We start from the raw sequence: 16,880 nt of genomic DNA, 5'->3' as shown, positions 1-16,880 counted from the left end.
TGACTAACAGGCAAGTAGCATATACAGGGTGGATACACTGAAGAAAGGGATAATTCACATCCTAGGCAGAGTGAAACGGGACATTACAGGATTTCATCACACTGCTCAAAACAACATTAAGACGGATGAATTGTTTATCTCTGAAGTTTTCCATTTAATATTTTCATACCACTGTTAACTGTAAGTAATCAAAGATACAGAAAGTGAAACCACAGATAAGGGGGACTACTGTATTTTGTTAGGGATTTTTCATTTGTGTTCACAAGAGATATTTTATTTTTTACACATATGATCCTGAATATATTAAAAAATCACTAAAGAAGCTTAAGAGCACAGCCAAGTTTTCCTTTCATAAATCAACAGTACAAGAATATAAGTTATTGAAGAAATCTCCCAATCTTTCTTTCAAATACGAATGAACATGTGTTCCCATTGAAAGAACAAACTAATATTAAATCTTTGGAAGTTATACTAACTTTTAAAAAATATCATTATTATCTGGGAATTCAAACTGTTCCTACCAATCTCTTTCTTTTACATTTAGATTTTGTTTCTAGTTTTTGACTCCTGAAGGTTAGTATAATATCTTAGCTGGGTGATTTTAGGTAACGGATTTCGTTTTAAGTAATTCCTATAGTGTCACCTTTTAGTCCTCAACCTGGATTCTGGCATCATTCAATTCACATCCAACTTCTTTTAGGTGCTACTATTCCTGTTGCTGTTTCCACAATTCCTAGATCAAATTTTGCCCTAATTCCTTGCATCAGCTGCCTTTTGAATATTACCTCCTGACTGTTCCTGGAGACCAGGGGAGGAAGATTTTTTTTAAATGAGTTCTTCCATGGAGCGATTCTGGATCTATATTCTCTTGTCCCACCATATTTATTCCTAACATGACCTGATGCCTGGGCATTTTATGATTTAATAAGAATTTATGGCAGCATAAGAGTTAATGAAATACACTCAAAATGCAGCATGTAGTGTGAACAGATAAGAAAACAGAAATGGATACTAAGAGGACATCAAGATTTAAAGTGCAGAGAGAGCCTTTTGGCTCTCTGATCAGCACCATGGCGGTTGGCAAGAACAAGTGCCTTACGAAAGGCAGCAAAAAGGGAGCCAAGTAGAAAGTGGTTGATCCATTTTCTAAGAAAGATTGGTATGATGTGAAAGCACCTGCTATGTTCAATATAAGAAATATTGGAAAGACGCTCATCACCAGAACCCAAGGAACCAAAATTGCATCTGATGGTCTCAAGGGTCGTGTGTTTGAAGTGAGTCTTGCTGATTTGCAGAATGATGAAGTTGCATTTAGAAAATTCAAGCTGATTACTGAAGATGTTCAGGGCAAAAACTGCCTGACTAACTTCCATGGCATGGATCTTACCCATGACAAAATGTGTTCCATGGTCAAAAAGTGGCAGACAATGATTGAAGCTCATGTTGATGTCAAGACTACCGATGGTTACTTGCTTCGTCTGTTCTGTGTTGGTTTTACTAAAAAACGCAACAATCAGATACGGAAGACCTCTTATGCTCAGCACCAACAGGTCCGCCAAATCCAGAAGAAGATGATGGAAATCATGACCCGAGAGGTGCAGACAAATGACTTGAAAGAAGTGGTCAATAAATTGATTCCAGACAGCATTGGAAAAGACATAGAAAAGGCTTGCCAATCTATTTATCCTCTCTATGATGTCTTCGTTAGAAAAGTAAAAATGCTGAAGAAGCCCAAGTTTGAATTGGGAAAGCTCATGGAGCTTCATGGTGAAGGCAGTAGTTCTGGAAAAGCCACTGGGGATGAGACAGGTGCTAAAGTTGAACGAGCTGATGGATATGAACCACCAGTCCAAGAATCTGTTTAAAGTTCAGACTTCAATTAGTGTCAAATAAAAAGTGCTGTATGTGGGAAATAAATAAATAAATAAATAAATAAAGTGCAGAGAGATAAGGAACCATGAGAAAAAATCTCAGAAAAGTAGGTGGGAAACCAGTTTAATGACATATGAATTAAATTAGGAGACAGTTTCAAGATGTAAAACAAATTAAACCATGTAAGGTAATCCAGGAACCTAAGGAGCATGAAAAATAAATTTAACACTTGGATTTTGGCAATTAAGAGATCCTTGTTAACCTCTGAGTTAGTGGCTCTGAATAGCAATGGAGCATACTGATAAGTGGTGGACTCTGAAATCGGACTGCTTGAATTCACCAGCTTTACAACTTACTAGTTATGTGACCTTGGGCAAATCACTTAAATTCTATGATCCTCAGTTTCTTTATCTGCAAAGTGGGTATCATAAGAGTAATTGTCTGGGTTCTGATTTTAAATGAGTTATTATATCTAAAGAACTCAGAACAATATCTGGAACATAACTATATAAATGGTCTTGAATATGCACCACCCAGATTTTCTTTCAAAGAAAGACTTACTATCTGAGTTTCTAGAATAGCTGTCAAGAAGTAACTTTCAGCTGTCATATTCTGTTGGGGTTACCTGAGGTGGAGACTCACCACACCCAAAGTCATGCTCTTTCCAAGACAGCATACATCCAATAAGTGATTAAGAGATAACAAATAGGTCCAACTATTTCAGCCCAACACAGAAGATCTCTGATGGGTTTGATAGCTCCAAAGTTTCTATCAGGCTGATCAGGCTTCTTTTTCTTAGCCAAGCATGGTGATTCTAAGGCTTTTCCATTTCTAATAAACATCTTACACACTGAAGTTTTCCCAAGAGTCTGTTTCTCAGTGAACTCAAATTGTGACATAAGTGTAGATTGCTTTTATATTTTTAGTTGGATGTATGGGTGAATCAGATGGCAGTAGTAACATTAGATATTTTTCTGAATGCTTTATTTACTGACTGTGTTATTAAAACCATATTAGTATTAACACTAAATGAAGTTTTAAAGTTTATTCTCCTAATTATTATCATAGTAACTTCCAAAGAATTTGCACAGAAACATAACCTATTTTTTCATGACAAACTAAACTCTTAAAAGCTTGTGTCTATAAGGAGAAATAGCCATTAAAAATCACCATTGACTTTTAGGTAGTAGAAAGTAAATTACAAATAGTATAAGTAGTCATCTTCAGTACAAAATACCCAACATACTGTATCTCTGCATGCTAAAAATGATTATTTTGTCGAATAAAAATAAAAGATCAAAATGTTGGGCACAAATTGATATTATGCTCATTAAAATGAACATAGCATTAAAAAAAAAAAAAAAAAAAAAACCCTGGAATTCAAAAAACCCATAGAAATAAGAAACATACCAAACAATTTAAGGTTTCTATAATGAGAGGTATGGGGGTTTTGATCCAAGAGATTTACGACATTATGAAAAAATTATAACAAATCTATAGAGACTGAGCTTTTATTTTTAGCTCCTGAATTACAAGATCTGACATAAAAATATCTCTCTCTTCCCCTAACCCACTTTCAAGGACCTCATTTTTTTCATCTTTTGACTTCTAACTGCATTTTTTAAATGTCTGAGTTCAAATGGTTGTGAGAACTTATATGACTAAGTTATGTGTGAAGGGAAATAAAGCACCAGAATGTGAGTGGGGGATTATTTAGTGGCTAGCTTTCCATCAGTTCTCCTTCAGAGGAGGACTCATGCAATTGTCAATGGCTTTAGAAGACTGCATAATTTAAGGGAAGCATAAAGAAAATTTTCCTCATTGGCAATGGTTGTTAAAAACTGAAATGAGTTTTCAAAAAAGAGATTGTAGAACAGATAAGAAAGGAATATCTTTAAATATAGTCTAGATTAAGGCCAGGGGCAGTGGATCACGCCTGTAATCCCAGCACATTTGGAGGCCGAAGCAGACGGATCACCTGAGGTCAGGAGTTCGAGACCAGCCTGCCCAACATGGCGAAACCCTATCTCTAGTAAAAATACAAAAATTAGTCAGGCATGGTGGTGGACGCCTGTTATCCCAGCCACCCAGGAGACTGAGGCAAGAAAATCGTTTGAACCCAGGATATGGAGGTTGCAGTGAGCTGAGATTGTGCCAGTGTACTCCACGGTGGGCAATAAGAGCAAAACTCCATCTCAAAAAAAATAATAATAAATAAATACAAAATAAAAAAAAAAATATATATATATATAGAGAGAGAGATTATATTACAAAATATTGGCTGAACAATAGTTCTGCCTAAAGAAAAATACGTGTGTGTGTGTGTGTGTGTATTGGGGGATTTCAAATAAGAATCTTTCAATTTCAATTGAATCTATAATATGACTTGATATAGAGGCTAACTTCCTTGCAAAAACATCAACAACACAATAAACATTGATTAAGACCACTAACTCAAAATTATTCTATTAAAAATATATCACTATATCTAAAATATTATTTTAAATATACCTAATGCATTTTATTTTGAATAGCTGAAACTTACTCCCAATTTGGTTGTTATGTAAATTAAAACAATGCTTTCCTAAGTAATGCCTATTACTTTAAAAATTCTAATTTTCCAGAGACTTAAAAGACATATTGCTCCCCAAATTCTTATTCAAATGGATTTAAGCCTTAGATACGTTTCTCTTAGAACAGAGATGGGATGAAAAGTAAGCCAAAATATTAATGTAAAAATAATAAATCATCTGGATCGGATTTTTCTTTTTCTTTTCTTTTTTTGAGACGGAGTTTCACTCTGTTGCCCAGGCTGGAGTGCAATGACACAATCTTGGCTAACTGCAATCTCCATCTCCCGGGTTGAAGCAATTCTCCTGCCTCAGCCTCCAGAGTAGCAGGCACTACAGGCATGTGCCACCACACCTGGCTAATTTTTGTATTTTTAGTAGAGATGTTGTTTTGCCATGTTGGTCAGACTGGTCTCGATCTCCTGACCTAAGGCAATCCACCCACCTCGGCTTCCCAAAGTGCTGGGATTACAGGCGTGATTCAATGTGCCTTGCCTAGCTTTCCAGGTTCCACAAAGATCATAGTGGAAATGACTTTTTAAAAAACTTTTATTTTAGGTTTGGGGGTACATGTGAAGGTTTGTTACATAGGTAAACTTATGCCATGGGGGGTTGTTGAACAGATTATTCCATCACCCAGGAATTAAGCTCAGTACCCAACAGTTATCTTTTCTGCTCCTCTCCCTCTTTCCATCCTCCACTCCCAAGTAGACTCCAGTTTTCTTCCTTGTGTTCATAAGTTCTCATCATTTATTACCCACTACTTGTAAGTGACAACACACGGTATTTGGTTTTCTGTTCCTGCATTAGTTTGCTAAGGATAATGGTGTCTAGCTTCATCCATGTTCCCACAAAAAAATAACATGATCTTATTCCTTTTTATGAGCACATTGGGTTCCATGGTGTACATATACCACATTTTCTTTTCCTTTTTTTTTTTTTTTTTTTTTTTGAGACAGAGTCTTGCACTGTCGCCCAGGCTGGAATGCAGTGGCGCTATCTCGGCTCACTACAAGCTCTGCCTCCCGGGTTCATGCCATTCTCCTGCCTCAGCCTCCTGAGTAGCTGGGACTACAGGTGCCCGCCACCACACCCAACTATTTTTTTGTATTTTTAGTAGAGATGGGATTTCACCGTGTTAGCCAGGATGGTGTTGATCTCCTGACCTCATGATCCCTCCGTCTCCACCTCCCAAAGTGCTGGGATTACAGGCGTGAGTCACCACGCCTGGCCTACATACCACATTTTCTTTATCCAGTCTCTCATTGTTGAGCATTTAGGTTGATTCTATGTTTTCACTATTGTGAATAGCGCTGCAATAAACATTTCCGTGTGTATGTGTTTATGGTAGAATGATACTGGATATTAGGCCTTTGTCAGATGCATAGTTTGCAAATATTTTCTCCCATTCTTTATGTTGTTTGTTTACTCTGTTGATAGTTCCTTTTGCTGTACGGAAGCTCTTAATTATATCCCACTTGTCAATGTTTGTTTATGTTGTGATTGCTTTTGTGGACTTTGCCATGAAATATTTTCCCATTCCTATGTCCAGGATGGTATTGCCTAGGTTGTCTTCCAAGGTGTTTATAGTTTGGGTTTTACATTTAAGTTTTTAATCAAACTTGAGTTGATTTTTGTATACAGTGTAAGGAAAGGGTCCAGCTTTAGTCTTCTGCATAGTGCTAGCCAGCTATCCCAGCACCACTTATTGAATAAGGAGTCTTTCCCCCACTGCTTGTTTTTGTCAGCTTTATCCAGTATCAGATGGTCATAGGTGTATAGCCTTATTTCTGGTATCTCTATTCTATTCCATTGGTTTTTATGCCTGTTTTTGTACTAGTAACATGCTGTTTTGGTTACTGTCACCCTGTATGTACTATAGATCAAAGTCAAGTAAAGTGATGCCTTCAGCTTTGCTCTTTTTGCTCAGGATTGCCTTGGCTATTTGGGCAATTTTTTTGAATTGTAATAGTTTTTTCTAGTTCTATGAGGCATGCCATTGGTAGTTTTAGAGGAATAGCATTGAACCTGTAAATTGATTTGGGAAGTATGGCCATTTTAGTGATATTAATTCTGCCTATCCATGAGCATGGGATGGTTTTCCTTTTTTTTTTTTTTTTTTTTTTGTCTTCTCTGATTTCTTTAAGCAATGTTTTGTAATTCTCACTGTAGAAATATTTCACCTTCCTGGTTAGCTCTATTTCTATGTATTTTCATCCTTTTGTGGCCATTGTGAATGGGACTGCCTTTCTTATTTGGCTCTTGGATTGGCTGTTGGGGTATAAGAATGCTAGAGATTTTTGTAAATTGATTTTGTATCCTGAAACTTTGCTGAAGTTGTTTCTCAGCTGAAGAAGCTTTAGGGACAAGACTATGGGGTTTTCTAGATACAGAATTTTGTTGTCTGCAAACAGAGATAGTTTGACTTTCTTTCTTCTTATCTGGATGCTCTTTCTTTCTTTCTCTTGCCTTATTGTCCTGGCCAGGACTTCCAATATTATGTTGAATAGGAGAAGTGAGAGAGGGCATCACAGTGTTGTGCCATTTTTCAAGAGGAGTACTTCCAGCCTTTGCCCACTAAGTATAACGTTGGCTGTGGTTTGTCATACATAGGACTTATTATTTTGAGGTATGTTCCTTCAATGCCTAGTTAATTGAGAGTTTTCAACATGAAGGGGTGTTGAATTTTATCAAAAGATCCTTCTGTGTCTATTGAAATAATCATGTGGTTTTTGTCTTTAGTTCTGTTTATGTGGTGAATCACATTTATTTATTTACATGTGTTAAACCAACCTTGCATCCCAGGGATAAAGACTACTTGCTAATGGTGGATAAGCTTTTTGAAGTGCTGCTGGATTTGGTTTGCAAGTATTTTGTTGAGGATTTTTGCATCAATGTTCATCAAGGATATTGGCCTGAAGTTTTCTTTGTGTGTATGTGTGTCTCTCTGCCAGGTTTTGGTATCAGAATGATGCTGGCTTCATAGAAAGATTTGAGGAGGAGTCCTTCCTTATCAACTTTTAGGAACAGTTTCTGTAGGAATGGTACCAGCTCTTATTTGTACATCTGGTAGAATTCATCTGTGAATCCATCAGGATGTGGGTTTTTTTTTTGTTTTTTTGTTGTTGTTGTTGTTTTTGTTTTTGTAGGCTATTTATTACTCATTTAATTTCAGAGCTTATTATTGGTCTGTTCAGGGAATCAATTTCTTTCTGGTTCAGTCTGGGGAGGGTATATGTGTCCAGAAATTTATACATCTCTTCTAGATTTTTTAGTTTACATGTATAGGGGTGTTCATAGTAGATTCTAATGGTTCCTTGTATTTCTGTGGGGTCAGTGGTAACATTTCCTTCATTTCTAATTGTGTTCATTTGGAGCTCTTCTCTTTTGTTCTTTATTAGTCTAGCTAGTGGCCTATGTATCACATTAATTTTTTCAAAAAAAAAAACAGCTCCTGGATTCATTGATCATTTGAATAGGTTTTCGTGTCTCAATTTCCTTCAGTTCAGTTCTGATGTTAGTCATTTCTTGTCTTCTGCTATCTTTAATTTACTCTTGCTTCTCTAATTCTTTCAATTGTGATGTTAGGTTAATTTGAGATCTTTCTAACTTTTTGATGTGGGCATTAAGGGCTGTGAATTCCTCTCTTAACACTGCCTTTGCTGTGTTCTAGAGATTCTGGTATGTTGTATCTCTGTTCTCATTATTTTCAAATATCTTCTTGATTTGAGCTTTAATTTTATTCAGAAGCATGTTATTTAATTTCCATGTAATTGCATGGTTTTGAGTGACTTTCTTAGTTGTGATGTCTATTTGTATTGGACTGAGGTCCAAGAGTGTGTTTGTTATGATTCTGGTTCCTTTGTGTTTGCTGAAGATTGATTTATGTTCAATTATGTGGTCGATTTTAGAGTATGTGCCATGCAGCAAGGAGAAGAATGTATAATCTGGCTTTTTGGGGTCAAGAATTCTATAGAGATCTATCAGATCCATTTCATCCAATGTTGAGTTCAGGTCCAGAATATCATTGTTTATTTTCTGCCTTGATGACCTAATATTGTCAGTGGAGTGTTGAAGGCTTCTACTATTATTGTGTGGGAGCCTATGTCTCTTTGAAGGTCTCCAAGTGCTTGCTATATGAATATGGGTGCTTCTGTGTTAGATGCATATATATTTAGGATAGTTAGATGTTCTTGTTGAATTTAACTGTTTACCATTATGTAATGTCATCTTGATCTTTTGTGATCTTTGTTTGAAATCTGTTTTGTCTGAAATTAGGACTGGAACCCCTGCTTCTTTATGTTTTCCATTTGCTTGGTACATTTCCCTTTATCCCTTTATTTTGTTATTACACATGAGATAGGTCTCTTGACGACAGCATACCATTGGGTCTTGCTTTTTCATCCAGTTTGCCACTTTGATCCTTTTCAGCAGGACATTTACAACAATTACATTCAATGTTAGTATTGATATCAGTGGATTCAGTCCTGTCATTGTATTGCTAGTTGGTTATTATGTTGGCTTGTTTGTGTGGTTGAGATACAGTGACACTGGCCTTTGTGTTTAAGTGTGTTTTTGTATTAGCTCGTAGAGGTCTTTCCTTTCTATACTTAGTACTCGTTTCAAGATCTCTTATAAGGCAGGTCTGGTAGTCACTCATTTTATGAAAACTTGAGCCCAAACTCTCCATCGTGTGTACACTGCTTAACATGAACAGGACCAAAAAAACAAAAAACAAAAAACATGAACAAGACCAAAATTTGAGTTAAACAAATTGAACCAGTCCAGCCACAAAATAATAAAGGAAAACAGGGAGTGGGAATGTGGAGTTTTTGCTTTATACTACAGAGTTTCCAACACAAGAAGGCAGCAATTCTCCAGTGCAACAACAAACTGCTTCACACTGTTCCCCAAAGCACAGTGATTTAATAATAAAATAGTCAAAGTCCTAAGAAAGTTTCAAGGAAAACAAGGACAGAACCCCTGTGGCTCTGTGCATGGCCTACCATTGAGGAACTAAGTTGTTAAGAACCTGTGATTGGCTAAATCTCTTGGGGAGAGCACCTTCATAGAATCTCCAGCACCAGGCCTCAGTTTTCCCATTTGTACTGGAGAGAGTAGGAGATCAAGTAGGCTTCCAGATCAAAGTTATTGTGCTCCTGGTTGTACTCTAGCACATTCTGCTTGATCCGAGATGAGTTGACCCAGGTGACAAAGTCCACCATTCTGCACATGACAAGGAAGGTAGTGTAGGTAACCATGTCAGGGCCCATGCACACATGGCCTTGCTCCACAAAGGCCACAGCAGCCTGAAGGTGCTTCATGATGTGCAGCTTGAGTAGCATAGTAGACAGGTGGTGGTGGCAGAAGAATGAGGCCATAATGAACTAACAGAGCTTGAATGAGCCACATGTAGGCACCAGGCTGAGAGCATACAGCTTGTCTAGCAGTGTGGCTGAAATACACATGCAGAATGGGTCACACTCACACAGGTCTCACAGGCATGCCACGCTATCTTACACATGGCATGGTTCAGCTGGTTGTAGCACCTGTTGTCCTCCCACTGCTTCAACTGGTAATGATCAGTGACCTCCCAGTTCAGGAAGTTCACCTGCTTCAGCAGCTGCTGCACATGGAACTTAAGATTCTGCACCATGATGGTGGCAGCCAGAATGGCAGGACCTAAATGACTTTTAAACCAAGCTTATGATTGCTATACACTTGCCCCAGGATCTGTGTTCTGTGGGGAGGGTTGGAAAACACTTTAAGAAGCATATGCTGCACTGTTCTCAAAATCACTAAGTGTAGCCCATTCTCCTCAAAATAAATTTGTCTCTGTGAGAGTGTTTGACTTTCTTGTAAGTTTACAAACATGTAAGATAGACCTCACCAACCCCAGAAATGTTCTAGCTATAGGTTTTATGACATCATTATTGGTTTGCTAAGACATAAGTATAAAAAATAATAGAAATCAAAACAATCAATTTAAGTAATATTGCCATAATTCTAAAACACAGTGAATGTTGTATAATAGGTACTCAATCTGATAAATCTTCTCTTCTTTGAAGCTTCTTCTAAAGTCAATGAGATTTTAATTATGTTTTCAATCTTTTTTTTTTGCAAGAATATCCTTATTTGATTACTATTCCTCACAGATGGAAAATTATCTTTCTTTTTTTTTCTTTTCTTGAGATGGAGTTTCATTCTTGTTGCCTAGGCTGGAGTGCAATAGCACAATCTTGGTTCACTGAAACCGCCTCCTGCTGGGTTCAAGCAATTCTCCTCTCTCAGCCTCCTGAGTTGAGGGGATTACAGGCACCCACCACTATGCCTGGCTAATTTTTGGTATTTTTAGTAGAGATGGGTTTCATCATGTTGGCCAGGCTGGTCTCAAACTCCTCACCTCAGGTGATCCACCTGCGTCAGCTTCCCAAAGAGCTGGGATTACAGGCGTGAGCCACCATACCCGGCCAAACACTATCTTCTAAACCCAATATTCATGGCTGTCTTACTTTGACACCTAGTGTAGCTTGGCCCAATTTATCCATTTGTTTCATCTAATTTTACTTAATGTCTATGAAGCACCAGGAAACTTGCTAGTTCTAAAGTTATAAAGCTATAACTAGAGCTATAACTCTTGGTTCTCTTTCAAACAACCAAGGTCTAGCATGTGGGGCAGATACATCAATAGACAATAATGCAACCATAAGGTAAAATGCAAGCACAAGTGGCTAAGCAAACAATATAAAATAAAATAAAATAAAATAAAATAAAATAAAATAAAATAAAATAAAACCAAAACAAAGCTAGGGTCTTAGAAAGTCTCAGTAAGTAAATAAATCCTGATCTGAATTGTGATGATATGAGAAATTAATCAGGAATAATATAAGTATGCTGAATTGGAAGGCATGGTTCAGGGAGACAAGCACCATATCTCCCAGGCAAGAGGTGAGGGATATGCTGAAGCTCGGCATAAACAAGGATCAGTTTTTTTCTCTGGGAACCACAAGTAATTAACTATTGATGTAACTCAGTACAAAGTGCATGAAGTTGACAGATGATGCTGGACATGTAGGTAAAGAAAAATCTTGCTTTGGACTTCATGATTTAGGCAATAGGAAATAAAAGGATTTTAGGTGATGATGTGATATAACCAGATTAAGTGTGACACATGTTTGGAAGGGTCAAAGCTGGTGGAAAGATTATTCCACTTATCAATTGTAAGAGGTTACACAATTGTGTAAATTTTCTGAGCCTCAGCTTTCTCATGTGATCACACACACACACAAAGATATTAGTAATTTCATTTCAAAGTTGTTGCAAAAGTAGAGGATGTGTCTATAAAGCAGCTAGCACAGCAACAGTAATCTATTAGCTAATTATTAAGTGAATTCCTTTTACCAGCTCCAGCCACTGGAATGTTAGCCACCATTTCTACAAGGAAGATGATTTTTCCTTACAACATAATATATATTTTTTCTCTTTCTTATGACAACTCACTCTTTCACATGAATGCAAGAATGGGGAGGTAGCTCTCCTGCTGAGAATGGATGAACATATACAGTTATGTGCTTAGAAAAGGAAGCATGTCATTTCAAAATAGCTAATTCAAAGACATATCATATATTGATACATTGCAAGCATTTTGCAGCTTAAACTAAAAATCCAGGCACAAATCATGATTCAGGAGACTCCAGTTCTGCTATTTTGCCATACAATCACAAAGGCAAGGTGTCTGCTAAAGCCTTCCTTGTAAAGAATGGTTCCTAGCACCAAGCAAAATCTAAATGTATTTTTACAGGTGGATAGATTGTTAGTTTCCAAGTCGGCTTGTCATGGTAAGTGATATTTATGGGTGAAGATCAGTCACAAAGTTGTTCACATTACCAGTTTATCTTTCTTGGCTATAATTTTCATAAGACAAAGTCAAAGAACCAGATAAATAAAAATGTGGGTGTGTATGTTTGCATATGTGCACAGTTGTATGCTTTTCTGTTATATCCTGTCCTCCAGTTAGTTTATCTCCCCCAAATTAGTGCTGAATACCTCAAGGACAGAAAATGCTTCCTGGTAAACATTTTTTTGCTTGATTCCAAATTAGGCTTTGAAAGAGAGAAGAACATTTTCAAATGCTTTCGGAAAAGTAAGATCCTATGTTGAAGATTTAATATTTTTCAAAGTTATGCCTAAGGAAATGCTTGGAAAATTAGCAACTGGACAAACTGGTTGAAACTGTCTCCCTTGGGGAAAACAGCATTAATTTCTGAGAAATTTGACTATGTGATTGAGTGGCAATTATGCAATGTAGTGACTCCTAGTTGTGGGTTAAAATAATTTGCAAAGCTTAATTAATTGCTACAACAACTGATGGCCCTGTCAAATTGGCAAGTAAGTTCATTGATCTTAAAATTCAGCTGAGCTCAAGAGAAAGGCTGACAAAACAATTTGTAGACTGTAACAGAGAGAGACAGCTAGAGATAACGTGTGTGAAGGTAAAGTAGAGGATATACCACCAGGAGAGATAAAACAGGTATGGTATTTTCAAAGAAATATTATGCTTACATAGCTCCAGAGACAGGACCCTAGGAACCAAATATCTATCCTTCTCATGTATTGTACATAAGGGATTTCTTGTACTTTTAATGATCTCCTACTTTTCAATTTATACTGAGCATATAATAAATGGATTAGATTGTGTGCAAAGTTCATTTAATCTCCAGTTTTGAAAGCAAAAATATCCTGACATTTGGTTAATAAAAGAAGAATAAGTGCCTTCTTTTATATGAACTTCCGACTCTCAGACTTCCACGTAATCCTCCCAAGGGTGAAACGAATCTGACACATTCTTCTTTTTTATGTTAAGAACAAATTAGTATGCTTTGCCCTGTAGTTTAGAGATCTTTTATAAACTGAAGACTCCCTGTTACTCAAAGTAGCAGGATACCCCTCATCGATGTTCACTCACTGATAGAATAAGAAATGAAAAACAATGCACAATTCCTCCACTTTTTCCAAGATTTATAAGTGAGAAAATCCAATCCCTGAACATAGCGACTGAATTGCAGTACAGAATTTCTAATCACTTAAGCTATTCCTATAATCAGCAGCAATCTTGATGCTCATTGTATTGTCCAGAGAGAGGGTAAATAATCACATTAACCATGTCACAATGTAATCTTGCAAACAGCCATGGAGTATGTAAATAATAATGAAAACAATAATTAGAAAGAAGAGGCACAGTATTGACATTTAGTGAAGCAGTTCCAGAAATAAGACTCTGGATAAAACTTAGATACTTGGTATCTGACACCTTTTATGTTGCACATCAGATCACCTCAGCCTCATTGGTCTCCTATCTCTGGAACCTCTGGTAACTTTCTATATCCCAGTCCTTGGCTATTGTGATTAACTCTGTGTGAGTTGCTCCCTCAGCTCCAGAGTCTACCCTGAGAAAAAGTCATGTCTATGGACTCTCAGAAGATAATTATGCAAAACTGAGCAAGCAGTCTCACTTGACTCTAGTAATTGATCCTTAACGTGACTCTTCTCCTTCCCTGCCTCATTATCTTTTACCTTCTGCTCTCTGGAATTGCCCTCTCTTGTAAACTGGTAGTCTATAAGGCTTTGCCTTTGTTAAATAAAATTTATAGGAGGCTTTTTTTTTTTTTTTTTTTTTGGACTGAGCTCCTGCACTAGACCCCAACATACCAAACCAAAATGGAGTCACTAATGCAAAGGTTTCACATCACCAAACCTAAACATAAGCTGTTGAATTGTAAGATCTGACCTTCCAAAAATCAAGAAAGAGATTATAGCCAAGCCTTCAACCAGACCAGTTTTCAGGAAGACAAACAAGCAAGCAAACAAATAACAACAACAACAAATACAGGAGATTCACAGCAACCAACCAAAAGGGGGCCAGTCAACCTGACTCAGTATAAGAAAGAAGCCCCTTCCGCTTTAACCCATGCAAACAAAGTAACCTGAAGTAACCTGATGTTAACAAATCAGTTTTATGCACTCTGTTATTTCCTTGATTCAACTCAAGCTACCTTTAAAAAACTGACTATTTCGTCACTCCCAGTGGAATGCCTTTCTGTTTCATAAATGGAGTGCTGCCCTGTTCATAAATCCTTAACAAAAACTAATCAGATATTTAAAATTCAACTTGTTGAATTTTTGTTCTGTGATACTTCGCATTTGTTTTCTGCAACCTACATTGTAACACAGTATCTTTTCAAAGTAATAAAAATACTTCTTATATAAAAATGGATTAGCATGGTGCCAACAAGATGTAAAAATTAAAATACCATGACTTATTTTTATTGAAACTGACAGCTCTATGCCTTCTAAAGTAATAAGGAAATATCCAACTATTCTAAATTTCTCATATATTTATCTATGGGCAACGTATTTGGGGAACAACAATATTTATACTATTAATTTCAAAAGAAAGTATAAAATGTGTGAATTGCTGGTTTGTCATAGCTAGGGCAGTTTAATGTGAATGTGTCTGTTTGTGTGTATTCATGCCTCTTTAGCTTTGGAGTAGGAATCCCTAGATCTAGTGAATATGTTCATATCAATAACTGTGGTTATTAACAAACTCAATAACTGTAGCCTGAACAATGTTTCAGACCCTGCAGGTTATGCTGTTGTCTCCTCCATTCTTCCCATACTCCTACTTCAGGGCATCTTGCCTGAAGGACTTCTTTCCACTGGTGTGAAACCAAGGTTTTTATTTCTCTCATTTAAACTGTCAGTGCACTACTTTTCTTCATGATTTTCTTTTCAGCAAAGTTCTTAAAAAAATTCTTTAAGGAGGAGTCAAAATGTAGAGGAAATTAATGAACTGGAGACTTCTGTATTTTTGTATATATTTTAAAATGAAATTTCAATGAAAATTCTAATTTAAAGAAGGCAAGATGGATGAATTAAGGAAAATATACATTTGTAAACACTGGGGTGAATGACACTTCCTGGTCCTTGAAAAAGCTTTCAATGTATAGCTAAGCTCTTCAGAGAGTAACACGTTGAGATTATAAACGTGGAATAAATACACTAACAATGAAATATAGCACTGCACTTACATTTCATTTATTTGTTTCATTTCTGATAAATTATTATGATAAATGTCTGTGTGCATGAGCCCTTCAATTGAAAGTAAAATGTGATCCTATATATAACATATTGTTTTACTCTAAAAGCCTTTTTTTAACAATTTGATTATTTTATCTAACACACATCTATTTCAAGTTCCAGAATTGACCTTGACATTAAAATTACAAGGACAACTTAAACATAGTTTTGACGATCAACTGGCAACAAATAGATTCTAGAGTTAATAAAGCAAATTAAAAGTGATGGTTTATTATAACCCAAGTTATGATAAATTTCTATTGGAGACCTACTGAATCACAAGGTAAAAGCATTTGTATTGGGGTTTACATTAGGCAGAGGTTAAGGGTTAGAGATCAAGGGAAATATCTATGAGCAGATAAAAATGTGGTAATTTAGAAGGAATTGAAGCTATTTGAACACATATTGTACCTTGGGTTTGGAAAGAGAGTATATTCCACAGAATATTAACAAGCATGCTCGTGTTAAATAGCATAATGCAAGTGCAGAATCTTCAAGTCATTGTGGCTATGACTTGAGCACAGATTGAGGGATAGAGTAGAATAAGACAAGGTATAAGAGACAGAGACACAGTGTAGATAAAGCTAAACTAATTGAATATTATTCTGAAATATTTTGAAGCCATTGAAATCCTTTGTGTGTGATTAAGATTGTGTTTGAAGAGATCTCTAGGTCAGTATGTGTAGGAATGCTAGAGTCCAACTGGAGGCAGAGACTGGTTAAGCATCTACTGCTTTACTCTAAGAAAAAATGGTGAGTGTCAAAAGATAAACAGTGGAAATAATAAGAGAGAATAGGATGTCAATGGGATAGACATTAGAAAGAAAAGTTGATTGATCTTGGTGACAGAATAATGATTTTAAGTATGAACAAGTTTCTGACTGAGGCAACCTGAGAGTGGGTGCTAGTGCCCTTTGATTAATAAAGGAAATAAGACTTAGGAAGATGCTTGGGAGCAAGTGGCAATTATGAGTTCATTAATGTGTAAAATTTGAGATATATTTTGGGAAAGGAACTTGGAAATGTCTTAAAATGCAGGTACAGTCATGTGCCGCATAATGATGTTTTGGTTAATGATGGACCACATATAAGATGGTGGTCCCATAAGATTTATAATGGCACTGAAAAAATCCTGTTGCCTAATGATGTCATAGCCATTGCAGTTATATACTCATGTGTTTGTGGTGATGCTGGTGCCAAAACATGTACTGTGCTTCCAGTCATACAAAAATATAGTGCATATAATTATACACCATAGACAATACTTGACAATGTTGATAAATGACTATGTTTCTGGCT

General features: G+C 36.5%; 1 protein-coding gene across 1 annotated transcript; it reads left to right on the top strand.

Annotated features, from left to right (window-relative positions):
* The first annotated feature begins 1,044 nt into the window (after window positions 1-1,044).
* LOC126937978 (40S ribosomal protein S3a-like) lies at window positions 1,045-1,908 on the top strand. The gene has a single exon (XM_050761972.1). It carries the CDS (start codon window positions 1,182-1,184, stop codon window positions 1,863-1,865), a length of 684 nt encoding a protein of 227 aa, XP_050617929.1. The 5' UTR covers window positions 1,045-1,181; the 3' UTR covers window positions 1,866-1,908.
* Window positions 1,909-16,880: the final 14,972 nt, after the last annotated feature.

The sequence above is a fragment of the Macaca thibetana genome, chromosome 15, assembly GCF_024542745.1.
Source record: "Macaca thibetana thibetana isolate TM-01 chromosome 15, ASM2454274v1, whole genome shotgun sequence".
In the NCBI taxonomy this organism is placed as follows: Eukaryota; Metazoa; Chordata; class Mammalia; order Primates; family Cercopithecidae; genus Macaca; species Macaca thibetana.
The sequence above is the reverse complement of the archived record's forward strand: the minus strand, read 5'-3'. Positions and strand labels throughout refer to the sequence as shown.